The sequence below is a fragment of the Heloderma suspectum genome, chromosome 6, assembly GCF_057233095.1.
Source record: "Heloderma suspectum isolate Gila_16-S chromosome 6, 16-S_ref, whole genome shotgun sequence".
Lineage (NCBI taxonomy): Eukaryota > Metazoa > Chordata > Lepidosauria > Squamata > Helodermatidae > Heloderma > Heloderma suspectum.
The window spans coordinates 103,086,032-103,112,613 of record NC_139463.1 but is presented as its reverse complement, the minus strand read 5'-3'; the positions used below and the strand labels follow the sequence as shown (position 1 = coordinate 103,112,613).

Here is a 26,582-nt window from a genome sequence, read left to right as displayed (position 1 = left end):
CCATGAGGGCCTTGCAGTGGGGAGAGAACGGGGCGGGGGGGGGGGAGAAGCCAAGGGCGTTTGTGCCAGTGGAAGCTGGTGGCTCCGATGTCAGTGGGACGGTGAATCTGCTCCGGGTTTCAGTCTGAACCAGCCAGAACTCCAGAATCCTGGAGCGGATGCAGGGCCCCACTGACATCGGCGCCACCAGCCTCCACCGGTCTGTGCATACTGCCAAACCCCGTGTGTTCAAAATGTGGGTTTGGCGAAGAACTGCTGGCACCTGCTTGGCCTGTAGAAGGTCCCAGTCTCTGTCCCGGCCTCCCCAGCTGAACGCATCAGTCAGCAGGCGATGAGGAAGCACACCCTGCAGTGCCCGCTCCCAGTCTTTGCGGGCCCCTGGGCAAGGCCCCTCGATGGGCCCCTCTGACAGGGAGCCTCCTCACCGCCATTGTCGCCAGCGGCGTCTGCTCCTCCCTCCCCCTCCCCCCCACGGCTGTCTGGGCCTGAGCGAGAGGCAGACGAACAAGGGGCAGTGGGGAAGAGGCGCACGTCCAGGGGGCTCTTGCCAGCGGGCCCCTGCGGGGTGTGGACCCTCGGCATTTGCCCAGTCAAGCCTACCCTGTCTGAGACCCTGAAGAGCCACTAGCCATCAGAGGAGACAGTGCTGGGCTTGATGGATAGTCTGGCCTGGTATGAGCCGCTCCCGACGCCCCTGACACATCCAAGCGCAGTTCAGCGTGTGGCACAGTGGCCATGTGGCTGATTGCAGTGGTGGCTGGTGCCCCTTGTGGCTGGAGGGCCGGAGGGCCGGGCAGAGCCGCAATATTCCGCGGGCATTGCCGGAGGAGGACTGGGGAAGAGCATGTGTGGCACTTGGGAGCAGTGGAGCAAATGTGGGGGGTTCTCTCTGCCACAAGTGGGAGTCACTGCCCCGTCTGCCCCAAATACAGAGCCGCCTCTGGCTGATCGACCCCACCGAATGCGCGCTCGGACCAGGGTTCGCCGCCACCTGCAGCCAGCGTCCCACAACGCCCAACTAGGCATTGAACCCCCGCCTTTGTTCAAACATTCTCCAGAAGAATGCAAGGGGGGTGAGATGTTTGCTTTCCGCCTACACGGGACAGGAATGTGCCCATTGGTGTCCGGATCTTGTCTCACAGTTCTGCATCTCTTCCAGAGAAGCGAGGAATCCGGTGTTAACTCGCCGCCCGAATCCGCTAGGCCGGCTCCCTTCTCTGAGACGCGTCTCTCGGGGCGCACACGCCGAGTCGTCCTATGCGCGTTTCCTCCAGCGTCCCACTGCGCTGAGTGGGGCTTCCTCCTGGGCCGGTGCGCGCGGGACCGCTGCCGTGTGTCAGAAGACGGGGGAAGGAGCGCCTTGTGCGATGAGGGGCTCTAGCGGGTGTGCCGTGCCCTGTGTGCGTGTCACGGGCAGGGCATGGCGAAAAGCCACTCGCAGCTGGGTGGAAGCGATAGTTCTGCGAGCTGTTCTCATTTCTCAGGGGTTTCATTTCAACTTTCTGCCTGTGGACGGCTTTGTGCAGGGGCGTTTCTGATGATCTGGGACAAAAATAAATCGCCCTTTCCTGCATAAGAACGCAACACAGAAAGGGCAGATACAACACAGGGAAAGCGTAAGTCGGCCGGCAATCAAGACAAGAGGAAAGGACCGAGAGAAAACCGGAGAGGAAAAGGTAAAACAAAGACGAGAAAATAAAGGGGACATTTAGCAAAAGAAATGCTGTATTTAATATTTAGCAAGGGGCTTATTAGACCCAGAACACAAAGGAAGATCTGGTCCCTGCCAGAAGGCTGACAAAATACATGGAGGAAAAGAAAGTAAAAGACGGAGGGTGAAGGCAATGAGATTTTGGGGGCAGATGAAGAGAAACACATCAAATGCATTTTCCAGAAGGGTCTTCCTCTGCATTGTGTTCCCTTCCTTCCAAATGGACACTAATATGCACTGAAGGCAAGGGCGACTGATTGCTCACACAGCGATCTTTGGGGACCATCCTCAAAGGCCTTAAACAGAAAAGTGTTGTCAAATTTTACAGAGGTCTGGATCTTGCACTCTTCCATTTGTAACCCTGCTGTGCTTTCCCATTGCTTCTTCTGTCTTCTGTCTTTCCACAACAAATCCATTAAGGAGGAAAATATGGAGTAGTTATTAATTTACTTATTTATCAATTATTAACCTTTATAGACTGCCTTATTTGCTAAAAAGCCATCAAGGCGGTGTACAACAATTTAGAACAATAAAGCCTTAATACAATAAAAAGGAGAACATTAAAAACAGAAAAACAGTAAAACAACGACATCATTTAAAAGGCTAAATTGAAAAAAAAAGATGCATCTTCACACCTGTTCTAAGGGCCAAGAGGGTGGGAGCTGATCATAATTCTTGAGGGAGCACATTTCACAGTTTGGGAGTTTCACAGGAGACACCGCTTTCACACATGCCTGACAAACGGGCCTCTGCTCATAACAGTGCCTCAAGGGGGCCTCTCCTGCAGAGCTTCATAACCAGGCGGATTCATAACAAGACAGGCAGCCCCTTATATCTGCACAATACTTCTTGGCTGATAGCGTTAGGAGCATTTTGCCTGGGAGCACCCCTAAATTAGATCTCCGGATGTTTTGGACTTCAGCTCCCAGCAATCCGGAGCATTGACCATGCTGGCAGGGGCTTCTGGGCGCTGAAGTCCAAAACATCTGGAAATCTACCTTCTGCCCACCCCTGCCTTAGAAAATCTAGGAGTTCTGGCCCCAACTTTCCAGTTCAGCACAGTCATCACAGTCAAGCTCCAGGTCCTCTAGAATATAGGAATTTAATCACAGAACCAATGTCTAAAACAAAACAGGTGTGGCTTAATTTTAGGCAAGGTTCAGCACCAGAAGAATCCATTGCTTTGCTCAGTGCCAAATCATTAATCCTGGAACATGAGAAGCAAATTGGAACACATGTAGGATGTATCATAGAATTAAGCTCTTTGAAGGATGGGAACCATTGAGGGTGCCTAGCTAGAATCCAGATCTTGCCCTACAGGGTTGAGGTGAAGGCGGGGGAAACAAGAGTGGAGCCAAAAGCAAGGCAAAGGAGAGATTAAAAATGTAGATGATAAGAAGAACAGTAAAATAATGACAGCCCAGCCTACAGATGAGATAATATTTTACTGAACGGAAAAGCTTATTTTTGAAGTGGTGCATCATAATTTTAATCTAAATGTCACAGGGCAATACAACAACTGCTAAAGACAATGCTGGCTTGATCCTAGCATCACGCATCCAGTTAATAAATTTTAAAAGAATGTTTTTATATACGAATTTTAAAACGTGAAACATTTAGACATAAAATGCCAGCTTCAGTTATTTATACACTGGATGTGCAATTGTTGGTTGTTTACTGCGAATTAGAGTGATATTTTATGTGCATCATATCACCTGCATATTGGTTTATTTGATCATAACATCTGTCCCCAGAAGGGCCTTTAAGTTTTAGGCGAAACACAGAGAACCAAGACATAAATCCAGGATAGGCAATTGGTGGCCCTCCAGATGTTCATGGACTGCAACTCCCATCAGCTCTAGCCAGCATAGCCAATGGTGAGGGGAGTTGCTGTCTAACAACATCTGGAAGGCCACAAGTTGCCCACCCCTGGAGTGAAGGGAAACAAACCCCTAGGAGACTCCCCCTCTGAATACCCCACCCTCAACAAATACCCCACCCTAAAAAAATCCAAATTTACCCATTGCTTCTGAACTTCTTCTGTTTCCCTGGCAGAGGGGAGCCCCCTCCGGCCTATGTCCCTACCTCATGTTCCATCCTGGGGGAAATAAAGATAGTTTCTAGCCCAGTTCTTACACACAGAGCTCCTTCCTTTTGGTTCACAACCCCCCGTTATAAGGGAATTCTTTTACTTCCCTATAATATGATCCTGGGGTCGCCAACATTGCATCCATGGGCCCACAGACATCTATATTGATGCTGACCAGGCATTCTGTCCCACCTGATTTTTATTTAATTTCTTGCTCCGCTGAGGGGCATCTGTGTGGGGGGGGAGGCGCTCTGTCCCTCCCCCCAGAATCCTCGACGGGGGGGGAGGCGCTCCCTCATTGGGAGGGAGACATCCGGGACATGTCAGCGGGACATCCGGCTGCTGGGCAGCCCTGCAGGGACGCAAATGGCGGCTGTCGTAGCCGCCACCATTTGCATCCCTGTATTGAGCCATGATAGGCTACGTAAATATTTATGTAGCCTATCACAGCAGGGGGAAAAACCCCAGCGTACTCAAATGGCGGCGGCTACCGCCATTTGCGTATGCTGGGTTTCCCCCCCCCCGCCGTGATAGGCTACGTAAATACTTACGTAGCCTATCACGGCGGGGGGGGGGGGGGAAACCCAGCATACGCAAATGGCGGTAGCCGCCGCCATTTGCGTACGCTGGGTCCCCCCCCCGCCGTGATAGGCTATGTAAATAGTTGCGTAGCCTGTCACGGCCTCCACAGGGACGCAAATGGCGTCCCTGCATTAGCCATGATAGGCTATGTAAGTATTTACGTAGCCTATCACGGCTTGAAGAGGAGGAAGCGAATGGCGGCCACAGGACGGCCGCCATTCGCAAAGCAGTGCGGACGGGAGCAGGTAAGTGCTCCGTTTCGCGTGCCTTTCGTGGGGTAGGGGGGCGGGGGCTTCGTTCCGCGACGGATTTCGGAGGGCTGAATGCACTGGCATTCGGCCTCACCGAGATCCGTTGCGGAATTCTCTGACATCCCTGCTTACACACAGAGCTCCTTCCTTTTGGTTCACAACCCCCCGTTGTAGGGGAATTCTTTTACTTCCCTATAATATGATCCTGGGGTCGCCAACATTGCATCCATGGGCCCACAGACATCTATATTGATGCTCACCAGGTATTCTGTCCCACCTGATTTTTATTGAATTTCTTAAGATCTTAAAAAATTATTTTTAACTGGGAGGCTAGCCTGCTACAAAGGCTGCCCTCCAGCACCATCTTTATTTTTGTTCTAAACAGTGATTCTGAGTTTTAGAGTGCAGATCCTACCTCTGCCTTGTACTGAGAGTCTTGAGCAAATTACTTTTCTTTTAGTCTCACCAGTTTGCCTTCTGGGAAATGAGTGTTTAATGATCAGTCATGCGCACCATGCCAGCCATTTTATGAATGGGCAAGCCCCACCCCCATGGCAGCCATTTTGTGAGAGTACCCATGATGCTCTCTCAAAATTCCAAATGTGCCCACCAACCCAATCAGGTTGCGGACCCCTGAAATCAATACCCTTGACGATCCTGGTTGAAATATTAGTAGCTGCCAGAACCAGCTTTCTGCTCTTTTCTATGTCCCCCTCCATATATATATATATATATATATAGGCCTGATGGGATTTTAAAAATGGTAAAACAGCAGCAGCAGCAGCAATAGCTGCACCCACAGAACACCTATCTATTGTCCACGGAGTGGGCTACACTCAGAGACCTCAAGGCAATTAGTGAGGGGAAGGATTGGGTGAACGTGTAGGACAAAAAATGTGTCCAGTCCAGTAGAGGTTCCGCTTGTTTTGTGGTAGCCACCTTCTTTTTCTGCCAGGGTAAACTGCGTTACAAGAACAAATTAAATGTTAAGCCCTTCCAAGTGTAGAGTTACTTTGAAAGGGAAAACTTCATTAGCAGAATTCCTCTCCGTTGTGAAATGGTTAGAGTTCCAGGACTCCTGCCAGAAAATGAAACACCCCAGCCGGCCGTACCCAGCCCTAGGGGAGGATGGTGGCTCCAATGTCAGTGGGGTGGTGAATCCTCTCCAGGTTTCAGTCAGAAGCAGTCAGAACTGTAAAAGGGCTATCCTAGGTACAGGAGCACCTTGGATAGCTCCTTCAGGGTTCTGACTGAAACCTGGAGAGGATTCACCACCCCACTGACATCGGAGCCACCGGCCTCCACTGCCTGGCTCCCTCCTCTACGTCTCTGGAAGTTTCAGAGCAACTGGCCTTTATAGGGAGACTCATCTTGTCCTCATCACTTCCCTTCTCTCCACAGATGGCTGTTGTTGTTGCTAACCTGGCCCGGCTCCTTCAGCCAGCTATGGCGGTTCCTGGAGGTGAACCCGGTTGCCGAGGCCTGGCTCCCTGGTATCTCCTACTGGGCCTGCGCCTGGTGGCTGTTTTCATTGCTGACGGGCCCTGGTCCTCTGCCAAGCCTGACTTGGCCTGTAACTGGACTTCAGCAGAGGTGGACATTCAGCCTTTCTGCAGTGCGCTCTGCTTCAACCAGCACTTCTCTTCATCCGTATCCTCAGTGTGGGGATTTGCGTTTTTGGTTGCCCTGCTTCCAGTGGGATTTATGAGGCTCATCATGGCTGGAGCTAAGCCTGAGAGAAAGGCTGCAAGGGGAGCAGATGAGGAGCTGGCAGATACCATGGGTGGGAGCCACAACATAGCCACCAGAACCAACATGGCTGCAGGAACAATTCCATTGCCCAACGTGGCCACCTTCAGAACCAACACGGTACCATCAGATTCCAAGAAGTCTCCTCATTGTTCCTGGCATTCGGTGGCTTTCTGTTTCTGTGTGATTTTTCTCCTGGCAATGGAGCTCTGCTTCCTCTGGATTGTAATATCTCGGCAGATTCCATCGGTGTCTGAAATGACCTTCTTGTGTCTTCCAGGAGCACAAACTTGCCCTGAGGCTCTTGAATGTGTTGTTGCAGGCCAAGCAGACAAGCAGGTGGCTTTATGGGCGTTGGCTTTCACAGGCTTTGTCAACTTGGCCGCTTGCCTGGCCTACTTTCTCCTAAGCCTAGGGAAGCTTTTGCCATGCCATGGAAGATGACAGAGCAAACGAGAAACTGGACACTGAAGGCAGAAAATGAAGGTGATTGATGCGGAATACTGCAGCCTTCCCCAACCTGGTGCCCTCCAGATGTTTTGGGCAACAACTAGCATCTCCCAGCCAGCATAGCTGGCAGTTGTAATCTAATACATCTGGAGGGCATCCGGTTGGAAAAGGCTGCGGTATATCACATTACGACACACATACACATTGGAAGAGCTGGCCAACTCAGGGTGGCTGGTTCTTTGGGTTCAGTTTGATGAACAAATGCTGGAACTTTGATGTACCCAAAGAATGTTTGTTTTTCAGTTCAGTATTTTCACATTCTGTCTATCCTTTTGTTCTCCTTTTCTCTCCCTGCTTCCTCCCATCTTTCCTCATGGCTCCATTACTTTCTTGAATGGTTTGTCTTTTTAAATGGATTTTTTCCTTTTCTTTTTTTTAAAAAGAACAGTTGTAGTTTATAACCTCCTTGGCGGCCTCCTTTTTCAAAAAGCAAGATAAACATCTAATAAATAAATTAAAGAACGAACGGGTCTGCTTGCCTAAGGGAAGGGTTTACCTACAAGAGAACGAAAGCCAGGTTTCTCGGGAAGGAACAGATAAGCAGATAAGGATGTTTCTATGCTTCAGCCTTCCCCAACCCAGCACCTTGCAGATGTGGCAGACCACAACTCCCAGCATGATCACTGGCTGGGGATGCCGATTACCATATGAGAAGCTGATTACCATATGAGACACTCCAAGTCTGGCAGTCTTCCCCTCAGGATCACTCACCGGCTAATCCCTTGGATTTTATAGGCAGAACCTCTCCCTTTGCCCCAGGGAGGAGCCTAAAGGAACCGGTGAGTCACGTGGATCCCTCCTGTACCTCAGCCTAGGAACCCATCCTCTGCTGCGGCTGAAACAGAGAGAACAGCTGACTGGGCCCATCACATGAACCTGCCAGGGCTGCCCCTTCCTGGCAGCCTGAGGAAGGGGGGCAGAGCTCTCCCCCCACCCCGGAAATCCAGAAGGGGCATGAGCCCTGCTCCGTCCCACCCCGCCCCCTGAAGCTTGCGCCCAGGCTTTCTTGTTCTTACTGAAGTGGTGAGGAAAAGGCACTTTGTGCTTCTTCCAGGGGACTTTCATGGACTCTGCCTTGGCGCTGCGCACAGATGCTGGGGCAGGCCCCTTGGGCCCACCCACACAAATTGCGCCCTGCTCCTTCCTCTTTAGTCCTCTTCCCTCGCCTCTTCTCTGGTGTCCATGCTCTGCCACACGTTCCTTTCCCCACTTTTCCTGCCTGAAAAGCAGGATGAAAAGATAACAAGCCATCAGGTGGTCTGCATAGCATTGGAGAGACAGCTGCACCAGCTCCAGAACATGCCACCCCTTTGTTTGTGCAATTATTTAGGAAACTCTGGGGAGAGACAGAGAGCATCTCTACACTAGCCTAAGTTCCCACATTTAAAACGGGGCGTTCTGCTTCCGTTTTAAATGCAGGATCCCTTTACGCGTGCTTCCTCTCCCACTTCCCCACCTCATTGGAGTCTTCCCTAGGTTTCATTATAAAGCCGCTAGATGGCACAATAATTTTGGACGCCTTTCCTTCAAAGGAGCTGAGTGTAGCATTGGAGGCCGATTCCGTTATACAAATTGGGATGTATAATGTAATAACAAGCAGACAAAACAAACTGACATACAAATCTGACATACACAAAACACTTATACCAACTTGATAACTTTAAAAACAAATGCCAACATATATTATTGTGAGCTGTCCCTGTTATAATGGGAAGTATTTTGAGGTGGTTTGGTCTTGAATGGGCAATGAAGACCCATTAGCTTTACAAAAGACATATATAATCCAAACTAGAGCAAATGGCCTCTAGAAATTCTCCACCCAATTTGTGGGCGGAGAAATTGGAGCGGGGGTGGGGGGACGACGACAATTTTGCTGAATTTCTCCAGGGGAAGGAGAAATTCTCCAATAGATTCTCACAGGCGGGGCTCACCACTGGCAGTGGCGGGGATTGTAGTACAACTTCTTTCTTTTTTTCCTAAGGGTTTTTGGGCTTTGTGCTGCCGCTGCAAGTGGCAACAGCAGCAAATGTGTTGGCAGCATGGTTGCCATTTTGCATCCTCCACCATGCTGGTACCTAGTGTCATTTAAGGGCATTGTGAATGTGGGGTGGGTGGGTGGATGTGAGAAGGGGGCCACCACAAAAACGGTGAAGAAAATTTGGCAGTGGCCAAGAGTGCAGCCTGTGTATTTTCATTCTGTTATACATTTCTCCATTGCTTTGCAGCCTCTGGGGCTGCCTGTAGTTCCTGATCCAAAAAAAAAACCCTCTGTGGAAGGAATTAATTCACAATGTCTTTCCCCGGGCTTTAACTGAAGTGTGGGAAGCTGAAGAGGCTGCAGGCTGCTGGAGAGATGGGTGTACAATGAAAGACAAGACGCTTGTGCATGCTCCTTGGCCAGAACCAGAAGAACACTGAACCCAACCCACGAGAATTTCTCTGAAAATTTCTTCTCCTTTGAATTTCTTTTCGAAATCAACGTCTTTTCTATCAACTTGAATGAGAGCAGTAAAGAAAACGTGGAAGAAATGATTAGCTCAGCACCAATAAAAACACAGATCGGTACAGCTGCCTGCATTTTTGGACTCTGTGGGACCATCACGATGAGCATTACACATCACTTCAAGCATTACACAGCACACCACTGCTGAGGGGACAGCGAGGCCCCCTTCATCGGCCTGGCTGGACCAACTTCCCTTTGCCTCCTTCCCTTTCAGGATTGTCTCGTGCAGTGGCCATGGTACCTGAATTTGCTTAATTTCTTTCCTGTCTGCCCTTGTCCCATTTCTACCGTGTCTATTGAATTATAAGCTGTTATTTGAACTGTGGACTAGCTTGAGTTCATCGGTAGAATGGCGTTATATAAAAGTATAACTTAGATTAAGGGTGGTCGGCAGACTTCAGGTTAGCAGTAACTAGTTTGATTTTTCACTAAAACCCCAAGGTCCAGCAACCTGGAGCAAAAGACATACGCTTAGATTTCAATAATTCTGAGCCCAGGAATGTTTTCCGAATACCAGAACTGGACAGAGTTCACTATCCTTCTGCACAAAAATCCACTCCGAGTTACACCCAAGCATTCTGCATCTCAGCCGTATAATTTAGGGCAGGGGAAAGTCATTTTGTTGCTGCAATTGTTAAGCAGTTGGGAAGCCAGAAACCCTTGCAGATCTGCCACAGATCACCGAGCGATCTACCAGTAGAACCCAATCTACTTTCCCACCCCTGAAATACGACTCAGAAACGAATATCAGTGAAATCACCCAGTGTTAATGAAACTGCAAAGTATTTTTGATAGCAGAGAAGAAAATTTAGTAAAGCTTAGGAGGAGCAAAACACTGCCTTCAATATATAGTCATGATAGGCTGCACTTGATAGGCCTCTTCGTGAAGGCTGAATAACACGGATGAGGCAGCACTTGAACGCAGTCTCACAACTACGGGCTTTTTATTGCTTGTTGTCCCTGCAGTTTCATAAGTCAGGCAGATCATATCTTCAAAACTCAAGGAAGCTTGCAGAAACACATCCTGATGTAAACACTTTAAAAATAATAATAATAATAAAGAAGAGCAGATTACCTGCTATATGATTATGAGGTTGGTCGTTGGTTGGACTGCCTTCCCATCAGGAACTGATGAGAAGTTTCAAAACAGCAGGAAGTGAGGCAAAGGTTGTAGGAGCATGACTGAACTACAGGCTTTTTATGGGGGCCCGCCCATTAGTTCTGAAATTAAAATTTCAATGGAGTATGTCATGAAGACATGCAATAGAAAAATGACCAACAATGCAAAGAAATAGCTGATGTAAGGAAGGGGCATAACTTCAAGGACACGTTGAACTGCCAACAAAATAGAATGGTTTGAAGGGTAGGAATCTCAGAATCTGAAGGTTTCTTGTACAATCTGCCTATCCAGCAGTATTATTTAATGAGTCTGTGATCTTCTGAGCCCCCAAACTAATCCAAGGTGTCAAATTGCCTTCAGGAGTAACTCTGATGACCAGAAACAAGCTGTCTTTGAGAGGACAATGCAATAGGTTGGATCCAGATTTAGGTGTGTGGGCTGCCCCCTCCCCTTCCTACAGCAGCCCCTCCATCCCGGTTCACATGATCACAGGATGGTTAACAAGCCACAATGGCTTGTTAACCATGCTGCACGTGCTGGTCACATACCAACTGTGTGCTGGCTGATTTGCATAATTATCCTCTGTCGGTATACTGACCTGCCAGCTTGCTGCCATGCTGGTTTGCCGCCATGCTGTGACTAAATGCAACGCACCGACTTTTGCTCCCGACTTCGGCTGCTCACTCCACAATGCAGAACGGACAGCATGCCGGCACGCCAGCATGTCAGCGGTTCACCAGGAAGCCGGTGAACTGCTGTCCACCCACATTGCCTGTCAATCACAATCAAACCGCCAATCATCTGCAAGGGGAGGGAAAGGGTTAGGAACCAGGGAGGAAATTTCGCGATGCCCCCCTTGCGTGTAATGGCTTTTTGTGGAGAAGTAGCCACCCCATGAAAAGGTAAGGAACAGAATATAACAAGATAGAAACCGCTGTGTAAAGGAGCCCAATCTAAGCCCCTGAGGAAACTGAACGGAGAAAGTCCCGGTACTGATGTGGATTTCTGCCTCCGTGTGATGAACCTCATAGTACAGTTCTAGCCACCACACCCCAAAAAGGATATTGTAGAGCTGGAAAAAGTGCAGAAAAGGGCAACTCAAATGATCACGGGGCTGGAGCATCTCCCCTATGAGAGAAGGCTACAACACCTGGGCTTGTTTAGCCTGGAAAAAAGGAGGGTAAAGGGAGACATGATAGAGGTCTGCAAAATTATGCGTGGTGTGGAGAAAGTGGATAGAGAAACATTTTTCTCCCTCTCTCAAAATACTAGAACCCGGGTCATCCCATGAAGCAGATTGGTGGGAGATTCAAGACAGATAAAAGGAAATACTTCTTCACACAGTGCATAGTTAGAACTATGAAATTCGCTACCACAGGATGTAGTGATGGCCACCAATTGGGATGGCTTTAAAAGGGGGTTAGACGTATTCCTGGAGGAAAAGGCTATCGATGGCTACTAGTCCTGATGGCTACTGTATGTGCTACCTCTAGTACTAGGGGCAGTGAGCCTACGTACGCCAGTTGCTGGAGATCATGGGTGGGAGGGTGCGTTGAGTGAACGTGTTGCGCTCGTGTCCTGCTCGTGGTTTCCTGGTCAACAGCTGGTTGGCCACTGTGTGAACAGAATGCTGGACTAGACGGACCCTTGGTCTGATCCAGCATGGCTCTTCTTATGATCTATTTACTTTAATGGGAATACTCTGGAGCAAACAGGTGGAGGAATGACCCCATGCGTGCTTTAATATGTAGTCACACAGTGATGCTGATGCTGATTGATCATTTCTTTAAAAATGCCAAACATTTAATAAGTGCTGTACGTCAATTAAAAACAGGGCAGTCTCCATCTGAAAGTTTTCTAGTCTAAAAGACATGACACGAAAAGTAAAAGGAGTAGCCAGGTGGAATAATAGTAAGATTGACTAACCCCACTTCCTTCATTTTGTAAAATCTTGTGTTTCTTTCTTTCTTTTTAAAACACAAAGCGTTTACGTTGCCCTTCTGGTTTTAATTAGTCAGGGAAGCCAAGCTGTCAGTCAGAGTATCACTGAATTAAATCAAATGAGTGATTAAAAATGCTATTACTCAATTTTCTGACACATCGCAAATCGGTTACTAACAACGCATGTAGGACTATTCGGAAATAGCTGAATGCTGAAGAAACAATTGACTAACAGCCCCTTCCCAGATCAGGGTTGGCTGATCTTTTCACAGTCCTGAGGATCTTGAAGCTGATTTTCTTTTTTGTTTTAAGGGCACAATCTCATGGCCGCTAGACAGTGGCTGGACAGCCATAGGATTTTTTGGTTTATGAGAATTGACCTTGGAGCCAGCGCTCCAAGGTCGGTTCCCAGAAAACCACCTCTCTGCCCCTGCCGCCTCTTAGGCAGCGTGGTTTGTTTCCAGCTCTGTGCTCAGAAGAGCAGTGCAGAGCGGGGGGAAAGGGGGCATTCCTGGGGGCAGGGAGGGGACGGTGGAAATGTAGCTACAACGCTTCTATGCACCGTCCGGCCTCCCCGTCCCCGCTCTGGCCCGCCCCAGCTAAATAGCCAAAATTGGCCGTCTAGCTGCTAATGTAGGACAGCCAGAGCACAGAGTAGAAGACCCCCTCCGCACTCCACCTGCCCTGCACTGGATAGTCAGTTGCCTCCGAGTTTGGAGGTGGCCAACTATCCCCACTGGGTTGCGCCCTGCATGATCGCAGGAGCTAGGGCTCCCACCTGTGATTCTTGCCATCCCACAGTTTGGAAAGGGTTTGGAAGGAGAGTGCCTGAACTCCGTGATAATCTTGGAGGTGGACAGGACGGGGTGTCTTTCTTTCCGGGAAAGGTTGGAAACTGGAAATTACGCAATGAGTAATTAAAGGAGCAATCCTATGGCCACCTGACACTGGCCATAGGATTTTTTGGATTCTGGGAACTGAGGTCGGAGCCAGGGCTCCGAACGTGGTTCCCAGAAAACACGCTCCCACTCCCACTCCCCCTCGTAGCTGGTGCAGTTCTTTCCGCACCAGCTTCTTCTCTGTGCTCGGAAATGGAAGAGGGCAAAAAGGGGGTGGTCCAGGGAAGGGGAGGAGGAGACTGTGGAAGCTGCTTTACTAGACTTCCTATGCGCTGCACAGCCTCCCCCCCTCCACTCCGAAGTCCCTGGCTAGACACACGAAATCACACATCTAGCCAAAAATGCAGGATGGCTGCCCTGCATTGGATAAGCATCGAGGCTGACATCTGTCTCCATAGGATATGTGGAAAATAACTAAGGCAAAGCCATGTCGTCTTGGCTTCTTCATACCTATGTGGCAGATTCCTCAAAGGCTTAAAACTGTTGTCTCTGTTTCTTCCATATTGAAGGAGAAACTGCTAGGACAGTAGAGATAAGTTATCTTGTTGGCACAGCAACTTACCCCACACCTATAAATCATCGGGCTTCCAAAATAATTGGGTCATAAATCCTGGGAAAGTTGCAGAAAGCCAGGGGGTTGTGGTTCAGTAAAAGTTTAGTTGATAATGACCAGACATGCGCACTAGGCTTGGCTGATGTCACTTATTTAGCCACACTATGATTATAAATGTAACTGGTGAGTGTTGATCTGCGCTGCCTCTGTGTTGACAGAGCTGCCTTCGTTGTACACGAATAAACTCGAGTTGGATCTTACCCGCGTGTCCAGAGCTTAATTGGAGGGCAGCTGGGCACGGACCTCTAAGTCCAGTTTTGGACTTTTACCACAGATTGCACCCTAAAGCCACCCCCTCTTGCAGGAACAAAAATGGCCACTGGGATAAATTACAAGAGGCTATTTGAGGGGCATCTAACAGGCTCTTCATTACTAATCCCCCAGTGTTTGGAGGTGGTGGGCTCTTCCTTTGCTGGAGGTAATTAAATAGAGGCTGGATGGCCAAAAAATAAGGATGTTGTAATTGTACCCCGCACTGAACAGGGGTTTGGACTAGATGATCTCCAAGGTTCCTTCCAACTCTAAAATGACATAATTCTATGATCAGTAGGAGGCAATCAAACAGACAGGCCCTGTAAACAGGACCGTTCAATTAAAGGCTCCGGAGCATAGAACAGTCTCAATAGGAGTTTGCCTGACAGCATTGGCTAAGCTGGTGCTGCAACATTTGTGTCTTATAAACAAACACAAATAAACAAATAACACACCAAAAATTCTACCATATGTCAAGTCTGAAAGAACATGGGAGAATAACACACACACACACAAAGGCTATGCCTCACTTCCATGCTGAATCCAAACACCGAAGTGAATCGGGCTGCTTTGGGAGTGCCTCATTGAGATCCGAAGTGGATCAGACCAGCCTCAGTCCACCTTGGAGATTCAGCACTATTCTGAAGATTTCTGAAGCTCAGACAGCCTGTCTCTAAAATATATCAACTTGCGAAAGATCAGGGAGGGGGCGAGGAGGAGGGAGGGGTGATCCTTGGCGAATGGCAACTCTACTTGCCAGATTAGGGCTGAACTTAACCCAGCAGTCTCCAATCAGTGACAGTAGTGGTGGTGGGGGAACTGTATATCATAGAATCATAGAATAGTAGGGTTGGAAGGGGCCTATAAGACCATCAAGTCCAACCCTCTGTTCAGTGCAGGTATCCAAGTCAAAGCACCCTTGACACATGGCTGTCCAGCCTCGTCTGGAATGCCTCCAGTGTGGGAGAGCCCACCACCTCCCTAGGTAATTGATTCCCTGTCCTATGGCTCTAACAGTCAGGAAGTTTTTCCTGAAGTTCAGCCGGAATCTGGCTTCCTGTCACTTGAGCCCATTATTCCGTGTCCTGTACTCTGGGATGATCGAGAAGAGATCCTGGCCTTCCCCTCTGTAACAACCTTTCAAGTACTTGAAGAGCGCTATCCTATCTCCCTTCAGTCTATATTGGAGATCAGCCTGCGTTTGTTTTATTGTGTGAGAGAGGGCTGGTTAGAGTTGGTTAGTTGGCTAGATCTGTGGTGTGTGTGTTGTACTGCAGCTTTGTCTTTCTTCTTTCCCACCCAGCCCTTCTCAACGATTCCCTTGCTTTTCTAGATTCTTTATTTTTAAAAAATCAAAAACACTTTAAAAGTCCTCCTTTCCTTGCCTTGTTCTTTGGCTCCCCCCGCCCTCCTCAATTCAACCATTCTCTTTCTTTCTTTCTTTCTTTCTTTCTTCCTGATTCTTAATTAAAAAAAATTAAAAAGTACTTTAGTTTCCTGGCTTGCCTTGTTCTTTGCCCCTGTCCCCGCCCTTCTGAATTCAACTATTTCTTGGTAGTTCTCTCTCTCTCTCTCTCTCTCGATCCTTTATAAGAAAAACTATCCATCTCTATCTCTATCCTTTCCTTTCCTTTCCTTTCCTTTCCTTTCCTTTCCTTTCCTTTCCTTTCCTTTCCTTGTTCTTGGCTCCCCTCCCTTCTCAATTCCTGTATTCCTTCCCTTCCCATTTTTGAACTCTATATCTTTTCCCATAAATAAATAGATAAATACCCCTTTTCTTTGCTTGTAGGTAGTTCTGTATTTGCTTTTCTTTTGCTCTTGTGTGAATGTGTGAGTGTGTGCTCGTGTTGTGATCAAGCAAGCAGGATGTGGCAAAGCACTACACACTAGTCCACACTTCAAAATACAGTGGACAAAGCACTACACACATTAACATATATTATTTAAATTTAATACTACACTGTGTGGCAAAGCAAGCCCAACATGAGGCATCTTCAGGGTCTTGGCAGGGGCAGAGGTGGGCGAGGTGCTCCTGGGACACTTCTGTGCAACCAGTGAAAAGTTATAGCTCTTTGTCTTGAGAGGTTTTGTTGAAAAAAGCACATTAGGAAAGCTGAATAGGAAAGTAACACTAGGGGAGAGGGGTTATTTGCACTTCAAAGAAACTTACACCAGAGATTAGGGATAGTGACCTCCTCCTAATCGCTGCTTAAACACCTAATTTCTCTGATTATCACTTTATGACCTTTGGTTTGAGTTCTTTAGAACAGCACAATTTACCTGTGCCTAGCACAAAAACTACTGGGACAAACTGTCTGTAATTTGGCAGGTGGAATAACTTCCATGGGGGCTAACAGCTCCCCAAATGTCAAGCACTTCTGTAGAAACAGTGAAAAGTTATAGCTCTTTGCTTTGAGAGTTTTTCTTGAAAAAAATCTAATTTTACCTGCACCTAGCACAAAAACTACCAGGCCAAACTGTCTGAAATTTGGCAGGTGGAATCAGCTCAATGGGGGCTGCCAGCTCCCCAAATTTCATGTACTTGTTTTGAACACTGAAAAAGATATAGCTCTTTCTGTTTTCCAATGCAAGTCAATGGGAAAATGTCAAATCCGAATAATTTGGATATCCCAAGCGAAGTGGATTGGGTCTGAATCAGTCCAAAGTGAAGTGAGGCTGCTTCAGAAGTTCCCAACTGGCATCTGAAGCAAAGCGGGGGGTCTGTGCACAGCCCTAAATAAAACCCTGGGCCACATCTACATAGGGATTTACCCCAATGCTACTGTACCTCACAGTCGGTCATGGCGCATGACATTTCCCCCTCTCGTAACAACTGTGGGTTTCCATGCTGTAAAACCAGCATTTTTGCAAAATCATTTTGTGATGGACTTTCCCGTCGCATTGGCTTCAGTGTGGTTCGGGAGTCTGTGCGACCTCAACTAGCGTTACTGGCTTCAGCGCCAACTGCGGGGGGCGGGGGGGAGCGCTGATAGGAGGAAGGGAAAGTTGCATCATCTGCTCCTATGGGAGAAGCCTATTGTTTTAAAACTGTGCTTATCCAGAGGCCTGTGCCTTCGCATACAGTTAACGACCTCAAAAAGTGCTTTGTTTTCTCCAAATGAGCCTTTAAGTCAGCATGTTGCTCTGGGATGACTTTTGTTCCTTTGAAACAGCCACTTCTGCCCTGAGAACAGCCCACTAAACATGTCTACTGAGAAGTAATTCCCATTGACTTTCACTGCACTTTCTCAGCACTGAGTGGAGAGAGGGGTTTTAAATCTGCACTTATCTGGAGGAGCGCACCTCCTCAAAGGGTTAATAACTAGCTTTTTTAAGGATGTTGGTGTGGCGAGACTCTACCACTTAGGCCTGAACTTAATGCCATTTCATGTGCAGCCTGCCATGCAAAAGCAGTTCTTCTTCTTCTTCTGTATATGCCGCTTTAATTGGGAGGAGCTGTTTTAAACTGAATCGTGTTGGAAAGCACCTCCATGTAGATTGCCCTCTGGAATGCAACGATGCCATCTGTAAAAACTGAGCGAGAAAGAATGATCCACATAGAATCATAGAATAGTGGGGTTAGAAGGGGCCTATAAGACCATCGAGTCCAACCCCTGCTCAGTGCAGGAATCCAAGTCAAAGTACCCCAGACAGATTGCTGTCCAGCCAGCCTCATCTTGAATGCCTCAGTGTGGGAGAGCCCATCCATCCATCCATCCATCCATCCATCCAGCATAACCTTTGTGACCCAAAGCAAGCTAATTCATGCAAGTGAGTTTCTTTTGCATAATTCATTCCAGATGCAAAATCTGAATATCAAATTTTAGGCTGCAAGATCGGGGGAATCCCTTTTGAGCACAGAATTCATTTCAAGAAAGCATGCCAAAAGGGATCCTCTAAAATGTCTCCAAGTTCATGCATATTTACTCAAAGCTAAGCTCCATTGAAATGAATTGCATTTAGTTTCAAGTCAATTTGTTTAGGACCAGTCATGTTATGGATGTTGAAAGCTCACCCAACTTTCAATGTTTTTTTTTTGGTAATCTCTGAGATTATTTACATCTTCTAATCAATGCTGAAGTCATGGTCATCATCATACCACAGTTTCATTAACCCATATTTTCCCCTTGTCTTGCCCTGCAGCTGCTCCAACACATCTTCTCACTTTGCTTTACAGAATTCCTTCTTTCATGAGAGAGACTTTGAGTGTTAAGAGCTGCATAACAGGCAGTACATTCAACCGGTGCAGCTTTCACTCACATAGGGCGTCCTTTTGTGCAATGATGACCAGAATAACAGCAAATCCTACCCATGTTTATTTTCTGCTTGTCATGCAGCTATTTGAGGTAAGGAAACCCAGCCGGAAAAAAGGGTGGCAGCCCTATGAGGATGATGTGGCTGCTGGAGGTCAGGACTCCAGGGTTCTCTCCTAAGGACAATCCTGCCCAGCTGGTTTACTTCTCCCCTCTCCCCCGCTGAAAAGTGCCCAAGAACGTGTTAATGTTGAGAGCATCAGGGCTGGGACTGCGTGGGAGGCCTGGAGCACTAACCCTGGCAGCAGGTTTTCCCAGTGAAAATTTTAATATGATTAGCTCAGTACCTCCCTCAGCAGATTTGAGGGTGATGGGGTGGAGCCAGATTGTACTGAGAGGATACGTTGCTCAAAGGGAGGACAGAAGAGAAGAAGTGAGGTCGAGGAGAAGGAGAAACTTTAAGAAAAGAAGGTACTGGGCAGTCTTCTCTCAGTGAGCGGGTATCTGGGCATCTAGAGGGAGATATGAGGGCTGCCAGGAAGGATGAGAGGAAAGAAGGAAGGAGGTGAAGAGAAAGAAAAGGACACCAATAAAGAGGAAAGGGAAGGAGCCAGGTGTGAATGGGTGGGTGGTGATTCAGGCAAAAGCAGGACCAGTCTTCCAGGGGCTGCATGATCAGCTTTGCACACTTTCTCTACAAGGAAAGGTTAAGCACTTGCAAAGCTCCCCCCACTGCTAAGCAGAGTGAAGTCACCACCTCAGATGCTGGGGTGCAGCAATAGCAGCCTGCCAGCCAGGACTGGCCCTACCATTGAGCAGAGGGAGACGACCGCCTCGGGCAGCCAGCGTTGGGGGGTGGCAGCGGCAGTCCCCCAGCTGTTCCTCCTGAGCCCCCACCTGGCCATTCCCCTGTCTCAGAGACAGTGCTGTGTGTGCCACCCACCACTAAACTACCCTACTGCCTTTGGGTGCGGTGGAGGATGCTATCCCATTGCTGGGCTTGAAGTCAGGTGCAACTGCAATTCCTGTAATTTTTTTGTACATGGAGAGGAAAGGGTGGCACCATCTTGTCCTCAGGCAGCAAAATGTCTTAGAATGGTCCCAAAAGCTGTTTGGGGCTTTTAAATTTAGAAGCAAGTCTGGGGAGGCTTAAAGACATGATTAAGGTTAACAAAAATTATGGGGGAAAGAGGACTAATCTTGCCACTTATGCATTGCCAAAAAAGAGGAAATCCATCACCAACAAAGAGGGGACCAATCTGTGTAACACTTGCATATGCAAATGTATATGTATAGGTGCAAATTTAGAAATAATAACTATTACTTAAATGGAAATACAAGACAACTCGCCATAGCGGAGAAGACTGATTAGGTGGCCTGTGTGCCTGGTTGGTCTGCTGTCTAGTTGCTAACTGTGGATAGGCAACTTTGAGGCACTTCCTCTTCCTTCTTGGTTCTTTGACCTGAAACCGGACTTGGACCAGAGACCTCTTCAAATAAAGAACACCTTCAAACAAAAGACCGTCCTCTGCCAAGTCTCCAAAACAGAGGACTGTCTTCAGTAAAGTAGGGCACCTGGCAACTCTAACTTAGCAGATGGAGATAAGTTTTTCTCCCTCTCTTACAGTAGTGGAACTCGGGGTGGCGAGGTCATACAATGAAATTGCTGGGAAGCAGATTCAGTACAGAGAACAGGGTGTCCCTCTTCACACAACCCAAGCCTGATTTAAGGGATTTGCCACCACAGGGTGTGGAGATGGCCGCTGGCTTGGGTAGCTTTATAAGGAACACATTCTTGAAGCCCAGGTCTATCCATTGTCTACCCATGATCACAAGGGCCAAGTTCAGAGGCAGTGTGCCAGCTTGTTGGCTTCTGGCCCATACTGCCTCTTAGGGTCCAAGCCCCACCCCCGGAGGAATCCTCTCAGGGGGCATCCTTGCTGCTTGCTCTGATCTGAGATAGGAGATGACAGTGGGGGTTCCCCTGCCATCATCTCCGATCTCAGATTGGAGATAGCAGCAGGGATGGCAGGCAGCCTGGGCCTGACTCACCCATGCAAGGGAGAGCAGCTGCTTGTCCCCACACGGGTGAGTCCCACCACCCCTTATCCATGCTGTTATCTCTGATCAGAGATCAGAGATAGTAGCAGGGATGTGGAGCGGCCTGAGTGTTTCTTAGAACCTGTCTCTAGCTATCCAGTCCGGGACTCCGAAGTAACTGTAGGCCTCAGTTACTGGCAGTTTTCAAGCATCTAGTGACTGGTATTTGTTGCTGCTGTTGCTGTCTTTCCTGGTCTTTACTCAGCCGCCTTAGGGCCTCTCTTTTCCATCGCTTTCTCCTCTTCTTCACAGTTTCCTCAGACCTTCTCTTCACAATCTCTGTTTCCTTTTCTCTCCTCCCAGTCTCCTCAGAACCTTTATTCACAACCTCGCCCTTTCCCCCCACTCAGTCCTCTCAAAACCTCACTCCTCTCTTAGAACCAACCCTTCTAACATAGGACTTCAGGGTCAAAAAGGGTCAAAACGCTAGGCCAGGGGTGGGCAAGATGTGGCCCCCACTACCCCTGTTGCCCTTGCCACAACAATGAAAACAAACCAGTGGCTTGCCGCTGAAATTACCACTACAGAGGCTTCCTAAAGGTGAGTCCCACTGCCCCTCATACCCAAGCTAAAAACGCTAAATTTGTCCTTAGGAATTTTGCCGGCCAACTGGCTTTTTAAAAAATTGCCACTGCCAGCACCAGAGCAGATATCAGCAGAGCAGTAGCAGCAAGAGTGCAGCCCGCAGGGGCATTCAGTAGGGGGGACTGGTTCCTGGACCGCTGCTCTTTGCATTCCACCAGCGGGTTGCACTGTGCAGGGTTACAGCAGGTTAAACTAAGAGACGGTGACTGGCCCAGAATCAGCCAGAATGCTTTGCAGCTGAGCACGGATTTGAACCATAGTCTCCTCAGTCTGAAGTCCAACACTCTAACTCTGCCTTCCCCAACCTGGTGCCCTCCAGATGGGTTACACTACAGCTCCTATCATCCCCAGCCACCATGGCTACAGTGGGTGGGCAGGCTGGGGTGATGGATTTTGTAGTCCTATGCATCTGCCAGGTTGGGGGTGGCTGCTCTAACCATCACACCACACTGGTTCTCTATTTATACTTCATCTGCTTTGAAAGGTATTCTTAATAATAAACATAATAAACTTTAACGATACCGATGATGATGATGAAAATAATAATCTACTTGAAACACACACTTGCCCTTTGAATAAAGCACAGACCCAGTCAAATGTCTTTCATTAAAGCATGTAATACATACATTTAAACAATCCCTGAGGTAACTCTGTTCATGGGCCATTTTAAAATCTCAGGCATAAGTTGCCAGACTTATGAGAAAAATGGGTGAGAGACGCAAAGAGGATGTCAGACAGGAGGAACAAAGTGAGGGGAAATGGGAAGAAAGAACTTGGAAATGGAGGAATAGAAAGGAAGAATCCAGCAATAGGAATTTTAGAATTAGAATATTTGAGGGAAAGAGCGCCTTAGAGAAAATAGCAGAACAAAAGAAATAAGAGACTACAAGAAGAGGGGAAGTGGAATATTGTAATCCCTCTTTACGTTCTAATCACTTCCTCTTTATCTTCCACCTCCTTCCTGGTTCACTTCCTGTCTGTACAGATGGCCACTGTTATTGGGGGAATTTCCCGGCTCTTTCAGCCGACAATTGGGGTACTGTCAGCAGAGAAGCTCTGCCAGGGTATCAATCCATGGTACTTTCTGATCGGCCTTCGCATGGTGACCCTGTTTTTTGCCTTTGGGCCCTGGGACTCCCTGAAGAGTGATCTGATTTGTCAGTGGCCCTCAGACGTTGGGGATGCAAAGGCGTTCTGCACAGCCCTCTGTTACAATCAACATTTCCCCATCGCCATGTCTTCCACCTGGGCCTTCTACTTCATTGCCATCATCTTCACCGTGGCACTCATGAAGTTTGTTTACGTTACGGACAAAGGCCCTTCGGAAAAGGACGTAGAAGAGGAACCCAAGCCAGCTCCCGGAACCAACCGATGTTGTGAACCGGCCGGCAAATTTGGTGGTTGGAGGTACGGAATCTACATCTTCACCATAGTCCTGATTTTGGTCATAGAGCTGATCTTCATCTGGATTCTTTTGGGTGTCCAGTTACCAGTTATGAATCAAGGAATCATCTCGTGCCGCCCAAACAACCCTGCGTGTCCCCCATCAGCCCAATGTGCTCTTAATGGCCGATCCGACAAGCGGACCATTTTGTGGGTGCTGGCCTTTTGCGCGGCAGCCAACGCCATGATCTGCATTGGCTACTTGGCCACGCATGGTGGTCAGGCCTGTGGTTGTTGTGGGGGGAGGGTGGGGGGAGAGACGGCCAGAGCTGGTGGCCAAGGCAACTGTGGCAGACAAGCTGCGGGGGGTTGCTGCTGCTGTGATGGGGCAGGTTGCAACTATTGCCAGGGGGGCAGCGGGGGATGGGTGGGGGCATATGGTGACCGGTGTGATGGCAGCATGGGAATGGCGGGATGCCGGTGCCAGACAGAGGGAGGGAACTGTTGCTGTTGTCAAGGCAACGACACTGGCAGGGAAGCAGCCTGTGGTTGTCCAGGCAATAGGCGGTGCCCCTGCTACTTCCAAGGAAGTGAAGCAGGGCAGAGCCGGAACTCCGTGGCCAGCAGGGAGGATTCAGAGGGGAAATTACTAAAGGGTGACACAGAACTGGGGGCCGAAAGGAAGGAATGGAGACCCACTGAAAGGAGGCTGCAAATGAGGGAGCCATTGAGGACTGGGCCCCAAAGGGGTCGAGGAGGTAGCCCAGCTAGAGGGAGGGCCGTGAAATATATGGCGAAGTATCAAGTGTGGGGAAAGCGGAGGGTGTAGGGTGGGAGTGTGTGTGTGTGTGTGTGTGTGAGAGAGAGAGAGAGAGAGAGAGAGAGATAGCTGCAGAGCTTGCCCTGCTGTGGAGCAGAGTGAAGCAACCTGCTTCAGACAGAAGCAGCATGAAGGGAAAGGCGGGGGGGGGGGGGCAATTGATGAAGGAAAGAAATGGTGTCTGAATGGTGCAGTGAGACTGTGGTAGAGCACCTGCTTTGCATGCAGGAGGTCCCAGGTTCAATCCCTGGCATCTCCACGTAGGGCAAGAAAAAAATCCTGCCAGAAACCCTGGAGAGACACTGCTGGTCAGTGTCAACAATACTGACTCAGGATAAGTCCGCGTCCTATGTTTCCTAAGTGTTGGCCCTAGTGACCCCCACTAGGGGGTGCCAGTTGGGCTCTGCTTCTGGCAGCAAAATGTCTTGGGCCACCACCACTGAATTGTCGTCCTTATGCCATCGTAGTATGTACATATTACACACACACACACACACACACACACACAATTTTTGTAACCTAAACACTGTGATATGCATAGCAGCAAAGTAGGTCAGGCTCAAAATGAGGAAGTAAAATGTGGAATTAAAACATGGACACGCCCCTGGCCTAAAGCACTTTATGTGTTCTTTACATGCTCTAGCCAAAAATAAATTAAAAAAAAACAAAACCCAGTGGCAAAACTAATTTAGAATGCAATACTTGAATAACATTTAATTAACTAGAATCAATGTAGGCTAGACTATGCAAGACATTATTTTCTTGGAATTTAGTGAAATAACTTATTTGTTTATTTATAAACAAATATACGCTGCTTTTCCAACATATGTTTGAAGTGGCTTGTGGCAACAGAGAGAAAAATCTAATAAAACTAAAATCATAGTATCAATTAAAAAACCAAGATAAAACAAACAAAATAATTATAATTAACCCTACTGGACTTTCTCAACACCACTGGACTGCTATACAGAAATTCATTGTCCAGTACACATATCTGAGTGCTTCTAAGTACCACTCAGATTAAATGCAAGATTCATGGTCTACTGCCAAGTCCTGAGATACAACTACGTTTGTTCCCATCGTCAGTGATCTACAACTCACCCTGGTCAGCGACATTCTTCTCTCCTAGCCCTTGAGTGAGAGGCCTGTCCTCACTTGCAGACAGATCTCTAATCAAAAATTGCTACTCAGCCACAATCACAGGCCACCCAACAGAGACATAAACCCAGTATCACTTTGCAACAGACCCAGATAGGGTGACCATGTGTCTTCTTTTCCAGAGGAGAGTCCTCTACTTGAAGTTCTGTCAGGGGACAATCCTCTATTTGAAGGTGTCTTCTATTAAAGGGTCATCCTGTCCAATTCCAGTTTAAAGATAAAGAACCAGAAGAAGGGAGAGGAGGGGGTCTTCAAGTTGCTCATCAACAGTTAGCACCTGGACACTAGACTGACCTGGCAAGCGCACAGGTCACCTAGGGTTGGATCCAGACCTAGAGTAGACCCATTGAAATCAATGGGACACCCCTATTGATTTCAGTGGGTCTACTTTAAGTATGACAAAGTCTGGATCCAGCTCTTTGTCACCTGCACCATGGTGAGATGGACTGTATTTTTATTTAAATTATAATAATGTATAAATTTGTATCTGTTCATATAAATTAACATATGTAAATTTTATGCACACCCACATCCTCTTTTATTATCCTCTTTTATTATCATTTCCTCTTTTTTGGCAATACATAAGAGGCTATCCTACACCCATATGCCAACACCGTCCTCATATCCATTCAGTCTTCACTGTTATGGGACCTCAGAAGACTAGCCATACCATCAGGCCATTTCAACCTTCAATGTAATATATACCATCACTAGCCAGCAATGCCCTTCTGTCTTCTACATAGGCCAAACAGGGCAGTATCTACACAAAAGACTAATAAATGGAACACAGATCTGACATCAACAATGACAACGTTCAGACACCAGTAGACTATTTCAGCCTCCTGGGCACTCTGCTGCTAACTGAAAAGTCATAAAAATTTAATCAATGGCTCTGCAGGAAATCGCTGAACTAGAAAAATTGATTCTATTCAGCTAGGACTCAATTGAGATAAAGGTTTTCTCTCCTGCATTAAATAAACCATTCATCACCACCACTTACTGCTGTTGTGAATGGCTACTGCACTTGTATACATTTGTATTTTACACAAATAACACTGATTGTACCTCTTGCATTTCATGGCCTTTTGGCCTCATTGTTACATTTTATTTTCTAAACCCAGGTATGTATGCATACACATGTGTTAGGAATTGTTGGATCTGTATGCTGCTACCCCGTGTGGTGAATCTCTGAACTGCACGTGGTAGCCCTCGCAGTGAGGAGCCTTCAAGCACTGGACTGCCTCCACCCACCCAAGCTGGCCACTGGAACTTCCTACATAGGAAAGAGTATAAAAAACTTCCTGTTTCACAAGGTTTCCTGGTGTGCTCCTGGTTATTCATCTGGTTTGCTTCTTAGGCCTGCCGCTTTGTTCGTCCTCCAGTCCTGACCTTCTTTGTCCCATAGCTCACAATTCCTGGCTCACCTCAGTCTGCTGCCCATGACTCAGCCCTGTATGTATGAGTAAAAATATGTATCTCTGACAACAGTGGAGTCTACTGCATGGGCTCTAAACCTCAAAAGCACATGCCACAATAAACTGATTAGTCTTTGAGGGGCCACAAGATTCCTTTTTTGTTTTGCTCTAAGAAACTAACATAGCTACCCCTGTAGAATCCCATTAAGGCAGGCTTCCCTAACCCACTGACCTCTTGACATGTTGGACTACAACTCCCTCCCCATGATGGTAATTGCATTCCAACGTGCTTGGAGGCACCAGGTTGCAGAAGGCTGCTCTAACGGGCAGTACAAAAAAAGAGATGAAGAAAGAAGGTTTTGCAGCCTTCTGAAAGATAGGCATAGGAACAGTCACTCAGTACAAGACAGAGGTTATTTCGCTGTGCTGGGGCCACAGCTATAAAGGCCTTGGTCCTAGTGGCTGAGGTGGATTGCTAGCTGGCATCTCATGGAGAACATAGATCACTTTTTTATGTGGTCCCTTGAGGCAAATGCAATTATTTTATTTAGTTTAGTTTCACTTTCCATTCCAGTTGTTAGCAGTTGGTAGTTATGTCCAGGCAGGAGTCAGCATAAGCCTTGAATTAGTTCTAATTAAAGTTTTCAA

At 47.8% G+C, this 26,582-nt stretch overlaps 2 protein-coding genes across 2 annotated transcripts; both read left to right on the top strand.

Annotated features, from left to right (window-relative positions):
* Positions 1–1,578: 1,578 nt before the first annotated feature.
* LOC146342192 (uncharacterized) lies at positions 1,579–7,354 on the top strand. The gene is made up of 2 exons (XM_084805843.1): positions 1,579–1,676; positions 6,035–7,354. The coding sequence occupies exon 2, from the start codon at positions 6,035–6,037 to the stop codon at positions 6,824–6,826; it is 792 nt and encodes a 263-aa protein (XP_084661969.1). The 5' UTR covers positions 1,579–1,676; the 3' UTR covers positions 6,827–7,354.
* A 14,789-nt stretch (positions 7,355–22,143) lies between these two features.
* Positions 22,144–23,370, top strand: LOC146342191 (uncharacterized). The gene has a single exon (XM_084808481.1). The coding sequence runs from the start codon at positions 22,144–22,146 to the stop codon at positions 23,368–23,370; it is 1,227 nt and encodes a 408-aa protein (XP_084664607.1).
* Positions 23,371–26,582: the final 3,212 nt, after the last annotated feature.